Below are 15,911 nucleotides of genomic sequence, written 5' to 3' on the forward strand. Positions count from 1 at the left end.
AAAAGTTTGGTGTCTTCGGATATTTGTACAGACATATACATACATATATATCGTCACCCGAAATTCAAAAAGACTTAACTAATAACAAATTCAAAATTGACTTTTGGATTTAAATATCCATCATATTTCAAAGAAATTACAACTCCCACATCATTTCATGAAAAAAAAAATATGGGTCACGCCTTTTTACATTTCAGTTACGATGTTGTTACGTCTTTTTGCATTTCAGGTGACGATATGTATATGTACAATTTAGCACATAAAATAAGTTTGGTAATTTTTTGTTGAATTTGGTAACATTTTCAGGGCATTCTGGTAAAAAAAAAAACAAATGTTGTGGCAACACTGCTTGTAATCAAAAGTTTGCAAATTTGTATGCTTATTTATAGAAATATCACAAAGTTGTGAATATTGTTGTTGAATAAACTATCTTTTTTGAAATATTAGTTAAAAGAAATTAAATTAAAAAACTTTCTCTATATGTAGAATATTTCTATGCATGTACTTATAAAAACCAATTTTTTAATTATTCATTTGTATCTATTTATTATTTTTTATAATATTTTTTTTCTTTTCATGATATATGTGAATATATATATTTAAGAGGTTTTTCTACCCCTCGCAATAACTACGCGTTTTGTACAATTATAGAAAAGTGGCAACTGTTGATCAGCGCGATTCTCGAATGCCATGACCAGGGCTGCCAAATTGGCTCAAACCGTGCCATTTTTCCGCATTTTACCTCATATGACACTTAATTTTTCAATTTGGCACAAACTGCCACTTCTTTTTTGGCACTTTTATATTTCTATTAGGCACATTTTGGGACTGTTTTATCCTCAATATGGCACTTCATAGCTAAGTATAGTTGGCAGCCCTGGCCATGACAAAGTGAGACTGTGTTGGTGTGCCTACCCAATAAACATTGTGGCGAACGTTCGAAAATGAGCTTCGATATCCAATATGAATAACTGAGAACGATCTCATAACCAATCTTAGTTTTCCAACATTCATTACTATGAAGAGTGAAAGTGAAATCCAGCTCATTCTCGAAAGGAAATATAATAGCCGGCATACACAGTGCGTCTGGCTCGTGAGTCGGTTTTGATGTGTTTGTGAAAATAAATATGTGTTAGTTACCCCAACATGACTCCCGTCATGACTCTGAATGATTCAACTGTGTGTGGTCGAAGGCTAGTCAACACGTACACAAATGACTCGCGTGTCAGAGGCACCGTATATGCCACCTATAAGGCAATCCCTCCCTCTCATTAAAATTTCAAATCGATAGTAGGCTGGATTTAGAACTCATAACGAAAGGAAAATACATTGGATAACGAATATGCCGTTTTGCTGGAGAATATCCTAGTTTTCGAATCGAATACTAACCTATTTCCATTATATTATTAACTACATTCATTATCGAAGGTGAGACTTGAAAAAAAAATATTCGTTTACTAATCATTTTCGAATTGTTAACAAAGACCAATGTTTATTCTTTTGAAAAATAGCCAACGGATATAGCGATTTTGACCATAAACTAAAACTATGCGTAATCACCAAAATCAAAAGTTCTGCAGATATGCCGATATAGGAAATGCCCGCAACTTCTGCTTGTGTCACTGAAGCCGTAAACACAACAAAAATAATCTAAACAAGAATAATGGTATGCCAAATAAATCAATCACTGACAAGGCGTATTTAACAAGGTGGTGTTAGCCGTATATAAGTAAAAATTTACACTAACAAATTATACGCAGATATCCATACATGAGTTACAACAAACACATCATTTTGACGTAATGCCCTACACGGCGAAAACTCAGCTGTCGTCCCAACACCACCTTGTTAAATACTCCTTGGCCACTGACAACGCCGTAACAGTAACAGCTGACTTTAAAACCTGTCACTACCACTTCCACTGCCACTGCTTTATTGTTGTTTGGGCTTTACATTTAGCGGCAATCAAAAGGAAGATTATTTTTTAGTCAATTTGTAAAAAAAAAGTCAGCTTTTCATACTTTTGCTACTAAAACTATGAATAAATTGGCCAACATATATAATAAATATAAATGGTTCACTTTCTCCTTTCGGCTTTTTAACATGACATGAATTAACGTGCATCCTTGCATATATGTATATACATATGTAGTGGGTAGTATACGTACCCTATTAAGCTGCCATAACACCCACTATATGTAATTGGAATTGTAAAATTGTGTGAGCAGGTTTTTTGTTGTTGGACTACATATTATTTTACGTAAATATCTGTATACGTATCACACAAACATACCTACATATATAAATATGTACAATGTTAATTTTAATAGTTTACAATAACGCTATAATTTAAACTGCACAGTGTTAGCAATTATTCCACGTCAATTAAACATCATTAACCTGAGGTTGCCTCTTGGGCATTAAGCGAAAATAGCCATAATACAGTAACTTACAAGTAACTTAAAATTCTGAGAATTTCTCTCATATGAGAAGATACAAAAGAACAAAAAGTGCAACCATGGAAGTAGCTTGGTGTTTTATGTAACTTTAGTAAAATAATTTTTATTTTGGTGGAAAATATTTACAAGTAAAAATTTATCCCGCAGAAACTTCCAAACTTTATCTAAAAATCAATTGTTATTTTACTATCTCAATTTATCTTATTTTATAACTTTTTTGCCAACCAAGACATGATAATTCGTAACAATAACTCTTGTTACAAAATATTACAAACTATTGCTTAAATGAGACAAAACTATTGTCAGCTGTTTTTCTAATTGCGATGTGCATAATTATGCCAATGCAAAAAATTTGCACATTGTCTAACCTGTGATTAATTGACAGGCAATCGGTCATTATTGCAGGTACTTCATTACAGTGTGATTTTTTCGCGATAAAAAACTTTTTAGATTACTTCCTCACTCTCGAAAGTTGACAAACACATATTTTCATTGTGAATCGTGTTTTCAGTGACTCAATACTTCTGACTTTTATATTTATTTTATGAAAAACGCGGAATTCATTCAAGCAAATCTGTAATGGAAATTCAAGACAAAGGTTAGTGTCCCTATTTAGAACACAGATTACTAATATTTTGTTATGGAACTGCTTGTACTGAACTGGAGTCCCGGCGGGTCGGCATGGTTGTAGCCCGGATTTAGCTCGTCAGCCGTTCTCTTCAGCCCACTGCCATAAAAAAAGATTCATGCCAAATAGAGGAAATGGAAACGAGAGCCAACACTGCGGGAAAAAGAAAAGCGGTACAAACCCAGTCCTGTCAGGAGGGAGCCGTCTCACCCCATCTCTTTGTACAAAAAACAGCCGTGAACCCCACTTTGGCTCTAAAACATATACGTGGAGTTCCCCAACGTGGACGAACCAAGGTCAGGACTTGGAGTGCAATGGAGTGTAGCCGTTGTGCTGGGTATGCAGTCACAGTTACACGGCTATACTCAATCCGGACTCTTGCGTCCTCGTTCGGGCACTCTGGGCAACGTGAGCAACCCACGTGTAAGATGCAGTAACTAATCCGAGTGGAGCCTTGGGTCACGGCAGAAAGAGAGGGAGCTTCGGTGGGGCCACTCCGACTTATTCGGTTTAAGGGCTCACTGAAGTCTGCAGCGTCTGTTCACCAGTAGGTGCGGCTGCAAGCAGTTGTCTGCTTGGAGCAAGCTGCTCGCTATATAAAGGTGTATTTGGTTGCGAAACCACCCCCGTCCCAGCAATGGGTTGTGCGCTGGGTTTGGGACCCGTCACGTAAAATCCACTTCCAGTGAAGAAGCAAGGCAAAGCCGCGGATGAGACCCCCTCCGCTATTCAAGTACGGTGGCGAGGAGTTAGTAAGGTGCATGTATCAACTCTTGTGCAGAATATGGTCAGATGAACGTATGCCAATCCACAAGAAATTCGACCACGCCAGTCGCGCCAACTACCGCGGGATCAGCCTTCTAAGCATAGGTTACAAGTTCTTATCGAGCGTATTGTGTGAAAGACTGAAGCCCACCGTCAATGAGCTGATTGGATCTTATCAGTGTGGCTTTAGGCCTGGAAAATCCACCATAGACCAGATATTCACAATACGCCAAATCTTGGAAAAGACCCGCGAGAAAAGAATCTACACTCACCACCTACTCCACCACCAGCTCCGTCAGAATTGGGAAAGACCTCTCTAAGCCGTTTGCCACTAAACGGGGTTTCAGACAGGGCGACTCCCTTCGAGAAAGGGAAAGTAGAGAATTTCGTTTACTTGGGAACCAGCATTAACATCGATAATAATTTCAGCTACTTTGGACTGAGTAGGAAAATCAGGAGTAAAGTCCCCTCTAGACGTACGAAAACCACGCTCTATAAGTCACTCATCATGCCCGTCCTGGTATATGGCGCAGAAGCATGGACAATGACAACATCCGATAAGGCGGCTCTTGGAGTATTCGAGGGAAAGATTTTGCGGAAGATTTACGGGTACGAGTACCGCAGACGATGGAACGATGAGCTGTGTGAGCTTTACAACGACATGGACATGGTGCAGCGAATCAAAATACAGCGGCTCCGCTGGCTTGGTCATGTCGTTCGAATGGACACCGACGCTCCAGCTCTGAAAGTATTCAACTCGGAACCCGCTGGTGGTAGCATAGGAAGAGGGAGGCCCCCACTGCGATGGACAGATCAGGTGGAGAAGGACTTGGCTTCGCTTGGCGTTTCCAATTGGCGTTAGTTGGCACAGAAGAGAAACGACTGGCGTGCTTTGCTGAACTCGGCCAAAATCGCCTAGGCGGTTACAGCGCCAAATAAGAAGAAGAAGAAGAAGACGTGAAACGAAGGTGGTAAGATATCCTTAGTTTAAATATTAATAATATTAAAAAGGGTTGCCACCTGTTTAAAAAGGTAGACGCAAATTATTTAATTAGTGAAAGCAATTATTAAAAATATGGGTATCAATTGAAATGGGTTTAAAAAACTTTATTTCTGAACTGTATTTGGGAGCGTTGTCACGAGTTTAAAGAAACAAAGTTTAACTTAATTCATCAGGTACACGAAATATGTAGGTATCACAATATCAGACGCAAGCTGGTGGTACATATGATTGAAGTTAATGTGGATCTGCTTCTCTATTGCTAAGTATTAATATTAGGCAATTCATATTGATTTATTAAATTCAATCCAATACAATCAGACCGAATATTTCGTGTACCGTTTTAAACTTGAATGTGATCTTAATAATAAATATAACGTCATCTGCGTTTAAGTTTAGCGGCTGTGTCTCCGACACTGCAATTCCCATCACTTATCTCTGGAACCGCTTATACTAACGTCCCGAAATTTGACACAGCAACATATGTTGTCAATACCGTACTTATGGCGAAGAGAGGTAGATTTTGGAAAAGGGGGCTTGGCACCGCTCATACAAACTGAAATTATCATATCGGTTATCTCTGGAACCATTTGTTATAAGGTAATGGAATTTTATACACCTACACATATAAAATCACAAGAATCATTCAATTGGGAACCATTTTCTCTCAGATTTTAAAATCGCATTGAATGATTGTTGTTTTAGGCAAAAGTTTTTAGAAGGGTCAGTGTATTTGGCTTCCGACAAGTGGGGCAGGGATTGAGAGGTATCCTAAAAATCATATTTATGATCAGATTTGTTTCACTTTTAGAACACAGCTTAGTAACATAAAATTTGGTGTAACTTGGTAGCCCAGTCGTGTGATGAAAAAATATTGGGCTTTGGCCCAGTCTTGACAAAAACCTATGTGAAACCGCCGTTAGAGAAGGAAATATAATCTTTTGTTGTAAACCTTTAAGATACTTTCACAACCGTTAACGATTCTGATGAAAAAAAAAATAAAGAGTTTATGTAGATGTGGGCAATTTAGTTTTTAACCTCCAAGAGGCTCTCAGACGAATATAATCGAAAAACTTATTTACAGTCTGAATTGGTATATGTTTGGCATATTAGTTAGTGACGAACATCTCATCTATACATACAAATGCATACGCATATTTTTTATAAATTAAAATCAGGGTTCCTTTTTTGATCTTATTTCAAAAGCAATTGAAGAACTCATACTCATAACTCGATTTTAAATTTTCCTAAAACTCCGCTACAAATTATGCTGGTGGGCTTCAAAATAGTAATTCGCATAAATGAGTTAATATTGGTGACAGGTAAAATTCAAAAGTGTATGAAAACTGGGCGATACTAGTTTTTTTAAATAGTCAACCAGTAAATATCGCGCATCCGTATGAAATCAAAAGAAAAAATTTTCATTGCACTAAATGAGTCAATGCCGTGTTTACGGAAAAACTAAAAGTACATTTCGATACTTTCCTCACATCATTTGTAAAGAAATGAATATTGCTCTGCATAGGCTGGTGTTCGTGTATACCTCCTATCATGGCCTCGTATCAGATGGTCTCCCTCTAAAGTCAGAGCTTTTAAAATCACTTAAGTGTTTTTGTGAAAAGTTTGTAGTCCCAATCCCTGCACGTTTGTTTTAAAAACGTTTTTTGATAACTTACTGTCAAAGGAAAAATATATATTTTTGAAGTTTCTAAACTCACTGTAAGGAAGAGTTACAAAACAACAACTGAAATCTCAAAACTGGAATTTTCACATTGAAATCATCCAACTTATTTTAATCCCAGACGTGTCTTGCAGTGCACCCATGGCTACAGCGTCAACTTCGAGCGGTACTGAAGTGATTTTCAAGCAGCATAAAGTTGTGCCTGATGTGATTGCTCTAGCACCAAAGCATTTTCTGAAGGTTTTTAAATATTTTCTTTATACTTATTGATTCTTTCGGCAGGGTATTAGGTACGATGTATATTACACAGTCATGGACATGGCATAACATCATAAAAAATGCAATAAATCTAATGAAAGGCCACATATCAAGGAAAAAGACTCAGAAAAATAGAAAAGACATTCTCTTGCAAAATTTAGTTTGATTTCGCGTAGTGGCAGTTTTCGTTCACTTGTGTTTTTTTAACATATCCGTATATTCATACAAAAAAAATAATAAAATAATTGATTCCATTCTAGATCACCTATAAAGACGTATTGGCTGAAAATGGTATTGAATTAACACCGACACAGGTAGCGACACGTCCCACTGTCGCATGGGATGCCAAAAGTGATTCACTTTATACCCTTATAATGACCGACCCAGATGCGCCCAGTCGCAAAGACCCCAAATTTCGCGAATTCCAGCATTGGTTGGTCGCCAATATACCAGGATCAGATATAAGCAAAGGTGACGAATTAACTGCTTATGTAGGTTCTGGACCGCCACAAGGCACTGGATTACATAGATATATTTTCTTGGTTTACCAGCAACCAGTTAAAATACGATTTCAAGAGTCTCGTATACCGAAAAACAGTAGCCAGAATCGACCAAACTTTAGTACGGATAAATTTGCAAAGAAGCACAAATTGGGTGACCCCATTGCTGGTAATTTTTTTCAAGCGCAATGGGATGACTATGTTCCAAAAGTGCATAGACAATTGGCGGGAAAAAATTAAATACAGATGCAAACAAGTAAATAATTAAAACAAAGGTTTTAAAACGAAAAATCGACTGCAACACCACCTAACAACTAAATTTTTTGTACACTTATTTCTTTCCATTTAAGTAATATAGGTTCAAAATATGAAATGAGGTGTCACGCCGCTTTTTCTGATAGCCCCAATTTTTCTTCATGACTATACGATTGATTTCATATATCTCCATACCAAGTTCCAGTCAATCAAATAACAAAAAATATGAACAATTCGGTTTGTATGGGAGGTGCCACGCCCCCTGCACCTAGCAATAAGAAATATTCTTTTCCGATATCCGATTCTCATACCTAGCATATATACACAAAAAAATTCATAAAGATCGGTTGAGCCGTTTAGGAGGAGTTCGACCACTAACACCATGACACGAGATTTTTATATATTAGATGCATTGCTGTTCATGTGTTATCGCATAACTCAAGATCGGCTCAACGGAAATGCTTCGTTTTTATTTCATTTTGTGTCTTTAAGTCTGTAGAAGTTTTGTAAAGAGAAAATTGAAATAGTGGTGTTGCCAGATATTTACAATATCAGAAAAAATAATAATAATTACAAATAAGCCGCAATAAGGCTATTTAATTGGGAACGTATTAAAAAATTATATCGAAAAAAAATCTTGATAGGGTTGCCAGCATTCGAAAAAAATTTATATATAAAAATGAATTGCTTTAATGTGTTATCGCATCATTCAAGAACGGCTCAACGGATTTGCTTCGTTTTTATTCCAGTGTCTTGGTCGGCAAAAAATCCTCCGGCTGAACCCTCCACGAGGGTGCTGACTGGTAATGGGCACTACAGAGGATTCTGTGCGATGTCAGAATGGTGCTCAGCTAAGATCAGGAATCAGTGCTATGTGCTAAACTCCTTAATAGCGTAGTCATATGGAAATGGTTTCTGATCGTGGCTTGGAGGTCTGAAGGGGCTGGATCAAGGCGTCACGCGCACCGTACCGAGGATCGGCCAGGCTGGGGGCCCCTAAATAGCCCAGTCGCGAACGGAGCCCTCTGGGAGGCGGCCACACCCAGGATGTAAGTAGGCCTTACCTGGGCATCGCGGATCTCTGCCCGGGTGGACGAACCCCCCTTTTCTCCGCAGCCCGTGGGATCTATTATGGAAAAGAAACAATTAACAACAACAACAACAAAAACAGCAACAACAACATCAAAAACAATGTTTAAAGGGACCGGCCCCCTTAAAGCGTCGGAAGGGTCTCGGCCCACTAAACAAGGAGCTCAAGCGATGCAGAGTACCTCCACCAGCCGTAGTGCGGTGACAAATAGCGGGAAACCAAGGCCAATGGTGAAACCGGGCCAAGCTCTCGCAAAAACGATGGAAAGTGGCGGTGGGGCTGCTCAAAGGAGTCCACCCCGGGAAACTCCTGGCACCAGTGGACGCCAACCTGGCATGCAGATTGCAGCCGGGGATAAGGCTGAATCTGGGGCGCAGGCCCCGGGCGGTCCTCCCGCGACACCCACGGCCTTCACGAGGCCTGACCAGAGGCCAGAACCAGCTGCAGCGGGCTATCGGCAGAGGAAGCTGGCTGCTCGAATCCTGCAAAGGTTCACCGCAACGCCTGACCTGTGTAGCAAGGCGAAAGAAGAGCATGTGAAGGAGATCCTCACAGAAATCGACTGGGCAAAGGCAGTCCTGCCCGAATACCGCAAGCCGGAGGAGAAGCAGCCGCAGGCGCCCTCCAGTAAGCGCAATAGATCGGGGGAAAATACGCCCAACCAATACGCAAAGAGGGTCAGAACGCAGGGGCCTTCTTTTGCTGAAGTAGCCAAGGAGCAGATCCTGCTCGGCGTCATCGATGAGAGCAATGAAGACAGCCTCACCCTGAGGCAGCAATGGAAGTGGGTTAAGGCCGCGATGGCCGACATTGCTATCAACATTATGTTGGAGAATCCGGGACCTCCGCCAACCTGCAAGGGAGCGGGGTGGTTCCAAAATAACATCCGCGTTATAGCATGCGAGGATGCCAGATCAGCGGAGATCTACAAGAAAACAGTTGCAGGTATTGGAGAAGTCTACCCTGGTGCGAAGCTCAGGGCGGTCGACTTCAAGGACCTACCGGTGCGACCGAGAGCGAGAGCATGCAAGCCAGCGGAGCCAGAAAGGATCCTCCAAACCATAAGGCTCTATAATCCGGAGCTACCTACCGATAATTGGAAGGTGGTCAAAATCAACGAAAGCGGTAAAGCGACGATGCAGGTTGTCCTGCTTCTAAATAAGGACTCCATAGAGTTGTTGCAGCAAAAGAGCGGGGTCATACGTTACGGCTGTGACATGGCCAAAATTAAGGTCTACAGCAACGACGTAAACGCAGCGAGGAACCTGATCGCGGAGGTAGAGCCGGAAGAGGCCAACAGCGACGTGGAGATGGAGGAAGAATCCGAGCAGGTTGATCCGATGGACGACCTGACCGGGGGTTATGCCTCATCGACGTCTTCGCTGGGGGTCGGACGCATGCTTCGGCTTTATACGGAGGAGGAGTTGATCGAGATGTCGGAAGACGCGGTCAACTCCACCCTAATAGGCGACGTGGGCGATAACGGCCAAGATGGTGAAGGTACTGCAGATTAACCTTCACCACTGTAAAGCAGCTTCAGCTGCACTGCTGCTCCGTCTAACAGCTAAAGGGGCAGCCGACATCGTCCTAATCCAAGAACCTTGGGTGGTGGGACAAAACATTTGTGGGCTGAAAGCGCCGGGCTACAGACTGGTAAGTGGAGCCTCAACGGGGAAACCAAGGACGTGCATATTGATAAGTATCACACTAAAGTGTCTCTTTCTTCCACAATTTAGCGACGAGGACACAACAGCGGTCAGTCTAAGTGCAAACGGACGACCAATTAAGATGGCATCCATGTACCTAGCGCATGACAAGGAGGTGCCAACTACCTGCATTAAAGACCTAGTGGCCAGCACGAGAGAGGCGCTAATTTTGGGAGGTGACGCGAATGCCCACCATCACACCTGGGGCAGCTCCGATGATAACGAACGGGGTGAGTCACTTTTTGATTTCATACTTAGTTCTAAGCTTGTTATTGCGAATAGGGGGAATGATCCCACTTTTATTACAAAATCCCGAAGGGAAGTTCTGGACGTTACCCTTATCTCTGAGAATGCGGAATGTCTGGTCGGGAAGTGGAAGGTGCTTGAGGAGCACTCCTTTTCCGACCACCGATATATCCAATTCGAGGTATTAGGGGAAACGCCCAAGGCTCCTCTAACTAGAAACTTGCGAAATGCCAACTGGCATAGGTATCGGAAAGAGCTGGATAGGCTTTTGCCACAAGATAGAGAGCCGGCTACTCCAGCAAACCTAGAGGAGCTGGAATATCTTGTCGACCATTTTACGGGGGCCTGCAGAAAGGCAATAGACATTGCATGCCCCAAAAAGCAGCACCGGGGTAGGAAAAAGCCACCCTGGTGGAATGAAGAAATCAGGATTTCACGCAAGAACTGCAGGAAAACCTTCAATCAGGCTACTGCGTCTGGTAGTGAGGGACATTGGGAGACCTACAAGACAGCGTTACGGGAGTACAAGAAGCTCCTAAGAAGGTCGAAAAGAACCTCATGGAAAGACTTCTGCAATGGGGTGGAGTCTATCTCAGAGGCAGGCAGGCTCAGAAAGATACTCTCAGGTACTGCCCAGAAAGCCCCAGGATGCTTGCAAAGACCTGACGGCTCCTGGACAGAGACCGAGGAGGAATCACTGGATCTGCTTCTTTGCACACACTTCCCGGGTGCCACGGATAGCATGCCGGTACAGCCACATCTAACTGGAGATCTTTCGGTCACTGGAGATTTCCTCACTAGGGAAAAGGTCATCTGGTCTATTGGGACATTTAAGCCCTATAAATCAGCAGGTCCGGATGGCATTGCCCCCATACAGCTGCAGCAAACACTTCAGCTAAGCTCAGCGTGGCTACACGCTATAATTAGGGGAGTATTAGCTCTTAACCATATCCCTAGAAAGTGGAGGGAATCAGGAGTGGTGTTCATCCCCAAGGCAGGGAAGGTGTCTCACAATAACCCAAAGGATTTCAGGCCCATCACCTTGTCGTCATTTCAACTGAAGGTTATGGAGAGACTGGTGGAGGTCCGTATCAGAGAGTCGGTTGGTGACAGACTCTCTACCACACAACATGCTTATACGAAAGGTAGATCTACAGAAACGGCGCTACATGAAATAGTGTCGTATATAGAGAGATCACTAGACATCAAAGAATATACGCTAGCAGCCTTCCTGGATATAGAGGGCGCCTTTAACAACATCATGCCGGGCGCGATAACGGCAGCACTGGCGGGCCTGGGCATCGACTCGCGCTTAGTTGCGCTCGTAAACCAAATGCTGCGATGCAGGGTGGTCCGGGCGGAGCTGGCGGGGGTATCGTTGACCAGGTTCGTAGAGAGGGGCACCCCGCAAGGGGGAGTCCTATCCCCTCTTTTATGGGTCGCAGCGGTAAACTCACTGCTGTGTGGCATGGAGGGGGGTGGCTGTAAGGTTATTGCGTATGCGGATGATCTTGCACTAACAGTAAGTGGGAAATTTCCACAGACTCTATGTGACATTATGCAGGTAAAACTGAAGGAAGTCGAGAGTTGGACAAAAAATAACGGGCTAGGGGTAAACCCAAGCAAGACAGAACTTGTACTGTTCACAAGAAGGTACAAAATCCCCCCATTGATAACACCAAGGCTGGCACAGACCACACTAAAATTAAGCGAATCCGCTAAATACCTGGGGATAGTCCTAGATAGAAAACTAAGCTGGATTCAAAACACCGAAGAGCGGGTGCGGAAGGCCACGGTTGCCCTATACAGCTGCAGGAGAGCAATCGGCCAAAAATGGGGTTTAACCCCGAAGCTAGTGCACTGGATATACACCGTCGTGGTGAGGCCCATACTTCTGTACGGGGTAGTGGTATGGTGGCCAGTGCTGGAGAAGAAAGTAAACATTATTAAATTACAAAAAGTGGAGAGAACGGCCCTGGCCTGCATTAGTGGTGCTCTCCGCACAACACCTACTATGGCAATGAACACGATCCTCAACATCATACCCATAGATATCATGGGACGACAATACGCTGCGTTTGCAGCCCTAAGACTACAGGGGCTTAAAAGCTGGAAAGTGGCTCGCTGTGGTCACACTACAATTCTGAGAAACCGACAACTACCGAGTACAAAGGACTACTGTGTACCAAGGCTCACTTTCACTAAAGGTTATAGCGTAATGCTACCTAGCAGGGAATCATGGCTCGAAGGAGTTCCGGGGTCTAAAGATGCCATAAGATTCTACACGGACGGCTCCAAACTAGAAAATAGGGTAGGAGGAGGCGTCTACTCGGAGAAATTGGGAATAAAAAGATCATTCCGACTACCTGACCACTGTAGTGTCTTTCAAGCCGAATTGGCAGCCATACAAGAAGCCGTTGATAGCCTAAAACTAGCTGTTATCGCCACTACGGAAATATATATATACTCAGACAGCCAGGCGGCCCTTATGGCGCTTGACTCTGTCACTGTAAATTCGGAAACAGTTGCCAACTGCCGCAAATCACTTAACGTGATGGCAGAGCAGTTCGCTTTGCACCTGGTATGGGTACCGGGGCACAGTGACATACCAGGAAATGAGAAGGCAGACGAGCTTGCAAGGGCGGGTACTTCCTCTCCACTTTCACCAGCCTGGAAGAGGGTGGGTATGCCACTCGCTTCCTGCAAGCTCTTACTAAGGGAGAACTTCCTTGAAGAAGCGGCCTCCAGATGGGAGCGCACTGAAAACTGTAATACAACGAAGCTTACATGGCCAAAATGGGATGTACGGAGATCGAGAGAAATTCTCACTCTCAATAAAGGCGATATGTCACTGGCCATTGGTCTGCTCACAGGACATATTTTGATAGGAAGGCACGCAGAACGCCTCGGGGTTAGTCACAACGACTACTGCAGGAGCTGCCATGACGAAGAAGAGCCTGAATCAATAAGGCACTTACTCTGCGATTGCCCAGCACTGGGCAGGAAAAGACAGAAATTCCTAGGTATAGGTCTTCTAGACGATCTAAGCGCGACTGCTAAGTTTGGAATACGGCAGTTGCTAAGGTTTGCAGACTCCACAAACTGGTTTAAGGAATAGGGGTTTTCTTTGGATCCATGTGGTATCACAATGGGCCCTGATCGGGCCTAAGTGTGCTGGCGCCCTCTGGGCCTAGCAGCCACTTCAACCTAACCTAACCTAACCATTCCAGTGTCTTTCTGTCTGTAAAGGTTTTTAAGGACAAAATTGGAAAATATGGTGTTGCCGGATATCTGTAATATCAGAAAAAAAATAATTATAAATAATCCGCAGTAATGCTATTTCACTGAGAAAGTATAAAAAAAAACTAATACAGAAAAAAATTTTAGGTAGGGTTGTCACCATTCGAAAGAAATTTTATATGTAAAAATTAATTGCTTTCGTGTGTTATCGCATCACTCAAGAACGGCTCAAGGAGATTTGCTTAGCTTTTATTTCATTTTGTTTCTTTCTGTCTGTAGAATGAATGTGAAGAAAAAATTGGAAAACCGGCGTTGCCACATATATCTCAAATATAAAAAAATAAAAATTAAATTTGCATAAACCGCAATAATGTACTACACTGAGAGTGTATAAACAATTTTAATAAAAAAAAACTTGAAAAGGGTTGCCACCACTCGAAAAAAAGTCTTTAGATATAAAATTGTATTGTTGTTCGTGTGTTATCGCATAACTTAAGAACGGCTCAACGGATTTGCTTCGTGTTTATTTCATTTTGTTTCTCTGTCTGTATAAGATTTGTAAAGAAAAGATTGAAAAACCGTTGTTGCCAGATATCTGAAAAATCAACAAAAAAATTAAATTAAAAAAAAACCCAATAATAATATTTCACTGAGAATGCATAAAAAAAATTGACAGGGTTTCCACCATTCGATAAAATCCTTATATGTATGAAAATATATTGCTGTATCAAAAAACATTTAATTTAAATAATGCTATTCCAATGCGAATGTATGAAAACATTTAATACAGGAAAAAAAATGCATAGGGTTGCCACCATTCAAATAAAATCTCATGTCACGGTTGGCGGTCAACTCCTCCGAAACGGGAACTTGGTATGGAGATAAATAAAATCAATTTGGAAAATGGGCGCGGGGAACTGGTCGTAAAGTATATTTCATAGCGCTAAGTAAATTTTGCATACTGTATTTCTCTGGAAGTATTCATGGTATAGTACTGGACTTGGTAGGGATATATGTACATGAAATCAATCGATTCGCGATTGGAAAAGGGGGCGTAGCACCTCCTATACGTAATTAATCGCTTACTCATAAAAATATTGATATTATTAGAAGAGGGGCGTGGCACCTCTCATACAAATTGAGTTTTTCATACTGCATATTTTTTGATGTGTTCATTATAGTCAAGTAGTCTACTCTACTCAAATAAACCGAATTTTTCATACTGCAAATTTTGGGAAGTGTTCATGGTTGAGTACATGAACATATAATAGTATAGAGATATACGAAATCAATCGCATGCTCTTAGAAAAATTTTTGGGATATTGAGGAGGGGGACCGGCGTCTTCCAAACGTTTCACAAATGCAAGTACACCTTTATCCTTGTTGACTGTCACATTAATATGAAGATTAAAATTAAGCTTAGGATCCATTGTGATACCAAGGTCCACAAAATTGTATACCTGTTCCAGGTTATGGTTACCTACTGTATAAGAAGCGGGATGAACAGCTCTTCGCGAGAAGCTCATTACTTTACATTTCTTAAGATTTAGAGGCATAAGATTTACTTGACACCAGTAAGCCATGCTGTCTAAGTCTGACTGTAGCAAAGACCTTTCTTTAATTTATAAAGCTTTACATCATCTGCATACATTAAAATTTTGGAAAATTGTATATCTGTAAAAATATCGTTTATAAAAAGCAAGAACAGAACCGGGCCTAGGTGGCTACCTTGAGGGACTCCTGAAGTAACATCAATGACGTCAGAGATAGTATTTTTAAACATTACCCTTTGTGATCTATCTTAGTGGTATGAAGAGATCCAACGTAGAAAATTAGGTGGAAGACCAAGAAAATCAAGTTTGTAGATGAGCAACGGGTGGCACACTTTGTCAAATGCTTCACTGAAGTCAGTATATATAACATCAACAGATTTGCTTTCACTAAATGCTTTTGAGATATAGGATGTTAATTCAAGTAAATTTGTAGAATACTTCGTGTGTTTCTGAGTGAATCGAGGACTAACGAAATATTTTGTGTGTGCTTGAGTAAGGTCTCTGGATAGTTCAGATTCCCAGTTTAACCT

The 15,911-nt window shown here is 41.6% G+C and overlaps 2 protein-coding genes across 2 annotated transcripts in view; one reads left to right on the forward strand and one right to left on the reverse strand.

Moving 5' to 3' along the window:
• LOC118742093 overlaps positions 1 to 737 on the reverse strand; it is a 2,866-nt gene extending 2,129 nt beyond the window's left edge. The window contains exon 1 of the mRNA XM_036474057.1: positions 720 to 737. Within this exon, the coding sequence (XP_036329950.1) occupies positions 720 to 737 (18 nt within the window). The remainder of the gene's footprint in view (positions 1 to 719) is intronic.
• A 5,937-nt stretch (positions 738 to 6,674) lies between these two features.
• LOC118742094 (protein D2-like) lies at positions 6,675 to 7,531 on the forward strand. Its single transcript, XM_036474058.1, has 2 exons — positions 6,675 to 6,773; positions 7,052 to 7,531. Exons 1-2 carry the CDS (start codon positions 6,675 to 6,677, stop codon positions 7,529 to 7,531), a joined length of 579 nt encoding a protein of 192 aa, XP_036329951.1.
• Positions 7,532 to 15,911: the final 8,380 nt, after the last annotated feature.

This window comes from Rhagoletis pomonella, unplaced genomic scaffold, assembly GCF_013731165.1.
Source record: "Rhagoletis pomonella isolate Grant_MI unplaced genomic scaffold, Rhpom_1.0 Rhpom_scaffold_00006, whole genome shotgun sequence".
NCBI classification, from domain to species: domain Eukaryota; kingdom Metazoa; phylum Arthropoda; class Insecta; order Diptera; family Tephritidae; genus Rhagoletis; species Rhagoletis pomonella.